Raw genomic sequence first — 6,372 nt, forward strand, 5'->3', positions numbered from 1 at the left:
CCCGATGGAACCGACGATTACGAGCCGCAATAAAAGGAAAACCATACCCTGTGCGCCGCTAAACGAGTGAGCCCAGCAAGACAGAACTGCTCCAGACGAACACCGTGCAATCTGCATCTTCAAGTGGCTAGCACCCGCACCCGTACGCAGGGAAGGGACGATCGAGCCATGGCGTCTAAGGCGGTGTGTCCGGCGCTCGCGTACATCGTGGTCTACGTCGAGGACGTGCTGAAGTCGGCCGAGTTCTACGCCGCCGCTTTCGGTTACTGCGTCCGCCGCGTCGAAGACTCTCGCAAGTAATTCATTCGTTCTCGATCTAGCTCCTGCCGTGCGTACGCATCAGTACTTTATCAGATCAGGGCCATTTTGTCATGCATGTGTCTTTGTGTGCATCCACTGTGAGCAGGTGGGCGGAGCTGGACACCGGGGCGACGACCATCGCCTTCACGCCGCTGCACCAGAGGGAGACGGACGCGCTCACCGGCGAGGTGCATCTGCCTAAGTCGCCCCGCGAGCGTGGGCCCGTGGAGATCTGCTTCGATTACGCCGACGTCGACGCGGCGTACCGGAGGGCCGTGGAGAACGGGGCGGTGCCGGTGAGCGCGCCGGAGCAGAAAAAGTGGGGCCAGAAGGTCGGATACGTAAGGGATGTTGACGGTATCATCGTACGCATGGGAAGCCACGTCCGCGAGTAGTCGACTTACCTAGTATAACGAGTACTGTACTTGTATGTCGATACCAAATAAATCGAGATGTCACCAGTGTTTCCCAGTCACAGCAACTTCCAGTCTTACGCACTGATATGCCTCCCTTGTCGTGATGACGCGAACCCTGAATGCTCTTGTTTTCCCCTTGGCAAGCAAAACATCTGCGTTGTTCTTTTGGACACTCGTGAAAAACTAAGTATTCATAATTAATCATGTATATTAATTAATCCCTAGATTAGTTAAGAGTTACTACTACTGGATTTGTTTAGTGGCTGGGTTAATTTCTTCCATTAGAGCGGGTCCTTCATAAATTCAAAACGCCAGGCTGGGTAGTTGGCACAGTATTGGGTCTGCCAGAAAAAGCAGCCGCAGAGCTCAGACTGTATAGGCTTCTGGGTAGTTGGCTGGTTCAGACTCTGAATTTGCCACAACGATTACAAATAATAATACCACACTGGATACATTTCGGGTGAGAGAAATGGATGGTTAGATGCGGTAAGGATAAACGGAGCAATCCAGCTCGGGCGAGCTTCGGAGTTTTCGGGAAAATTGCCACTATAATACTACATATCACATGTACTATTCATCACATAGACCTAAAACCAAAGCCTGTGAATTAGAATACTTGCCATAGTATCTACAGTTTTTGCTACATTCAGAGCTCACACTGGTAGAAAAATGGCCTTCCGTCCAGCCCCATTAGTCGCCAAAATATAGGAACCGCGACTAATGGGGTTTTTAATCGCGGTTCGGGTGGCGAACCGGACTAAAGACCTGGGCCCAGCGCGCTTGCTGGCCAGCTGGTGGACGGGAGGGGCTTTAGTCGTGGTTGGCCAGGCCAACCGCGGTCCTCAGGCCTGGCCCGAAGGCCTTTAGTCGCGGTTGGCCAGGCCAACCGGGACTAAAGGCCCATCCCTAAAAGGGCCTCAGCTCACAGCACTTAGCCATTTGGTGTCACTTCTCTTCACAAGCTTCACAAGGGGGTGTAGGTTTGCTTTTGGTTCCTCTTATGCACACAAGGTGTTTGATAAAATGCCCCAAGAGCATGAAACAAACATGATATGAAGTGTTGGAGCCACAATTGAGCTTCCTCATTTATTTTTTCCTCCTCGATCGCGGTTAGCAACTTGAACCTTTCATGCATGTGTGTCATTGATAAAATATGCATGTGTGTAGTTCATTGTTTAATTTCTATTGATTATAGCTAGTTAGTTTAACAAATGCATGATGGTTAATTATATATTTTATATTATAATAATGCAGATGAATCGGCAATGGATGTACGGTAACCGACTCTCCGGCGAGTTCACTACGGGTTTGAAAGATTTCCTCGTAGTGGCTAATGCGAACAAGCAGAAGGGTTTTGTTATCTATCCATGTGTTGACTGTAAGAATCAGAAGGGTTACTCTTCCTCAAGAGAAGTTCACCTGCACCTGCTTCGGCACAGTTTCATGCCAAGCTATAATTGTTGGACCAACCATGGAGAAAGAGGGGTTATAATGGAAGAAGATGAAGAAGGGGATGATTTCATCGATGAAAACTATCTTGCTCATTTCGGTGATACTTTCATGGAGGATGCTGAAGGTGAAGGGGAAGGTGAAGGGGAAGGTGAAGAAGAGGCACGTGATGAGCCCGTTGATGATCTTGGTCGGACCATTGCTGATGCACGGAGACGCTGCAAAACTGAAAAGGAGAGGGAGAATTTGGATCGCATGTTAGAGGATCACGGAAAGTCGCTGTACCCCGGATGTGATAATGGTCTGAAAAAGCTGGGCTGCACACTGGATTTGCTGAAATGGAAGGCACAGGCAGGTGTAGCTGACTCGGCATTTGAAAACTTGCTGAAAATGTTGAAGAATATGTTTCTAAAGAATAACGAGTTGCCCGCCAGTACGTACGAAGCAAAGAAGGTTGTCTGCCCTCTAGGTTTAGAGGTTCTGAAGATACATGCATGCATCAACGACTGCATCCTCTACCGCGGTGAATACAAGAATTTGAATGAATGCCCGGTATGCACTTCATTGCGTTATAAGATCAGAGGCGATGACCCTGGTGACGATGTTGAGGGCGAGAAACCCAGGAAGAGGGTTCCCGCCAAGGTGATGTGGTATGCTCCTATAATACCACGGTTGAAACGTCTGTTCAGGAACAAAGAGCATGCCAAGTTGTTGCGATGGCACAAAGAGGACCGTAAGTCGGACGGGGAGTTGAGACACCCCGCAGATGGAACGCAATGGAGAAAGATCGACGAGAGAGTTCAAAGATTTTGCATTGACGCAAGGAACATAAGATTTGGTCTAAGTACGGATGGCATGAATCCTTTTGGCGAGCAGAGCTCCAGCCATAGCACCTGGCCCGTGACTCTATGCATCTACAACCTTCCTCCTTGGTTGTGCATGAAGCGGAAGTTCATTATGATGCCAGTGCTCATCCAAGGTCCGAAGCAACCCGGCAACGACATCGATGTGTACCTAAGACCATTAGTTGATGAACTTTTACAGCTGTGGGGCAGACCTGGTGTCCGTGTGTGGGATGAGCACAAAGAAGAGGAATTTGACCTACGAGCGTTGCTTTTCGTAACCATTAACGATTGGCCTGCTCTTAGTAACCTTTCGGGACTGTCAAATAAGGGATACAATGCATGCACGCACTGCTTACATGAGACTGAAAGTGTACATTTGCCAAATTGTAAGAAGAACGTGTACCTTGGGCATCGTCGATTTCTTCCAAAAATTCATCCAGTAAGAAAGAAAGTCAAGCATTACAACGGCAAGGCAGCGCACCGGCCGAAGCTCGCGGAACGTGACCGTGCTGAGGTATTTGATATGGTCAAGGATTTGAAAGTCATCTTTGGAAAGGGTCTGGCGGACAATCGGTTCCGAAGGAGCTGACGGGCACGCAGCCATGTGGAAGAAGAAATCTATATTCTGGGAGCTAGAATATTGGAAAGTCCTAGATGTCCGCTCTGCAATCGACGTGATGCATGTTACGAAGAATATTTGCGTGAACCTCCTAAGCTTCTTGGGCGTGTATGGGAAGACAAATGATAGAAAGGAAGCACGACAGGACCAGCAACGTTTGAAAGACCCTGATGACTGATACGTCCCCGACGTATCCATAATTTCTGTCGTTCCATGCTTGTTTTATGACAATACTTACATGTTTTGCTTGCACTTTATGATGATTTCATGCATTTTCCGGAACTAACCTATTAACGAGATGCCACAGTGCCAGTTCCTGTTTTCTGCTGTTTTTGGTTCCAGAAAGGATGTTCGGGCAATATTCTCGGAATTGGACGAAATCAACGCCAAACCTCCTATTTTTCCCGGAAGGCTCCAGAACACCGAAGAAGAGTCGGAGAGGGGCCAGGGGGCCACCACACCACATGGCGGCGCGGGCCAGGCCTTGGCCGCGCCGGCCTAGGGTGTGGCGCCCCCAGGTGCCCCCCTGCGCCGCCTCTTCGCCTATATAATCCCTTTCGACCTAAAAACACCGTACCAATTGACGAAACTCCAAAAAGACTCCAGGGGCGCCGCCGCCATCGCGAAACTCCAATTCGGGGGACAGAAGTCTCTGTCCCGGCACCCTGCCGGGACGGGGAAGTGCCCCCGGAAGCCATCTCCATCAACGCCACCGCCTCCACCATGCTCCGTGAGTAGTTCCCCCATGGACTACGGGTCCTAGCAGTAGCTAGTTGGTATCCTCTCCTCCATGTACTTCAATACAATGATCTCATGAGCTGCCTTACATGATTGAGATTCATCTGATGTAATCGGTGTTGTGTTTGTTGGGATCCGATGGATGATACATTATGATTAGTCTATCTATAAAGTTTGTGAAGTTATTGTTGCTGCAATCTTGTTATGCTTAATGCTTGTCACTAGGGCCCGAGTGGCATGATCTTAGATTTGAGCTCTATACTTATTGCTTAGATTGTATCTACAAGTTGTATGCACATGTCACTGTCCGGAACCAAAGGCCCCGAAGTGACAAGAATCGGGACAACCGGAGGGGATGGTAGTGATGTGAGGATCACATGTTTTCACGGTGTGTTAATGCTTTGCTCCGGTACTCTATTAAAAGGAGTACCTTAATATCCAGTAGTTTCCCTTGAGGCCCGGCTGCCACCGGCTGGTAGGACAAAAGATGTTGTGCAAGTTTCTCATTACGAGCACGTACGACTATATACGGAAAACATGCCTACATAATTAATAAGCCTGATGTTCTATCTTAATGCCTTTGATTCCTATCAATTGCCCAACTGTAATTTGTTCACCCAACACCTGTCACTTATTGGAGAGTTACCACTAGTGTAGATCGTTGGGAACCCCGGTCCATCTCTCATCATTATATACTCGTTCTACATGTCATTGGAAGTAGTATCAACTATTTTCCGGTGCCATTGCTCTCATATTGCTATTACTGCTGCTGTGTTACTGTTAGTATTGCTCTCATATTACTTTCCAGGTGCAGCTGAATTGACAACTCAGTTGTTAAGGCTTGTAAGTATTCTTTGTCTCCCCTTGTGTCGAATCAATAAATTGGGTTTTACTTCCCTCGAAGACTGTTGCGATCCCCTATACTTGTGGGTCATCAAGACTATTTTCTGGCGCCGTTGCCGGGGAGGCATAGCTCTACTCATAAGTTCACCTGGGGAGTACACTCTACCTCTCTCTCTGTTTTTATTTTGTTTTGTTTAGTTTACTTTTGTCTAGTTTATTTGTGCTTAGTTTATTTCTGTCTAGTATTATTTTGCGTAGTTTACTTTTGCTTAGTTTATTTTTGTCTAGTTTTATTTTTCTCATATACCCAAAAATCCATAAAAATTTGAAAAACCAAAAAATTAAAAACTGCTGTTATGGGAGAACCTACAACCTACTTGGAGCTTATAGAATGTTATAATAATTATAGAGAATCAAGAACTGGTAAAATAATGAGTGCTATGATAGAGAAATTAAATACAATTGCTAGAATCTTGCTTAGACGCCATGATATAAACTGTTGCTCTCAACAGGATACTAAACATCTTAAATTTCAATGTGGCTTTAGTGAGGAATTTTTTATTAAGAACTATAACCGGAATTGCTATATTCATTATGGGTTCGAAGAGGTAGAACAATTTGTCTTATTTATGGGAGCCTCCGAGATAGAATCCTTCATGGTTGAGAATTATGAAACTTGTGCTATTTGTAAGGACCTTAAAGATTATGTCTCTACTATCCTTAATTCTTGCATAGAATGCTACAGTAGGAATCCTTATATCCTTGATTATAAAGAGAGACACATTAATGCACAAGAATGCACTCACAATTTGCAGGAACCGGTGGAAGAAGAAATTGATGAACCTGGAAGCTCATTGGATGAAAAAGAGGAGGAAATTGATGAACCTGAAAGCTCATTGGATGAAAAAGAAGAGGAGAGCGACGAACAAAAGGAGGAAGAATGGATTAGCTACCCATGCCAACCTTCTAATGAGAGTAACTCTTTATCTCTTACACTATTTGATTGTCCTCCATGCTTACCGAAAGAGGTTGAATGTTATGTTCCTGTGGATTCTCTTGAAATACTACCTATGAGTAAAACTTGTGAAAATAATTATGCTACTGTTATATATGATAATCCATGCTACTTTGATAAATCTTATGATAATGCTTTGTTTGTGTC

General features: G+C 45.9%; 1 protein-coding gene across 1 annotated transcript; it reads left to right on the plus strand.

Moving 5' to 3' along the window:
• Positions 1-69: 69 nt before the first annotated feature.
• On the plus strand, positions 70-775 carry LOC127295977 (uncharacterized). The gene is made up of 2 exons (XM_051326004.2): positions 70-296; positions 407-775. The coding sequence occupies exons 1-2, from the start codon at positions 169-171 to the stop codon at positions 693-695; spliced, it is 417 nt and encodes a 138-aa protein (XP_051181964.1). The 5' UTR covers positions 70-168; the 3' UTR covers positions 696-775.
• Positions 776-6,372: the final 5,597 nt, after the last annotated feature.

Source organism: Lolium perenne, chromosome 4 (genome assembly GCF_019359855.2).
Source record: "Lolium perenne isolate Kyuss_39 chromosome 4, Kyuss_2.0, whole genome shotgun sequence".
Lineage (NCBI taxonomy): Eukaryota > Viridiplantae > Streptophyta > Magnoliopsida > Poales > Poaceae > Lolium > Lolium perenne.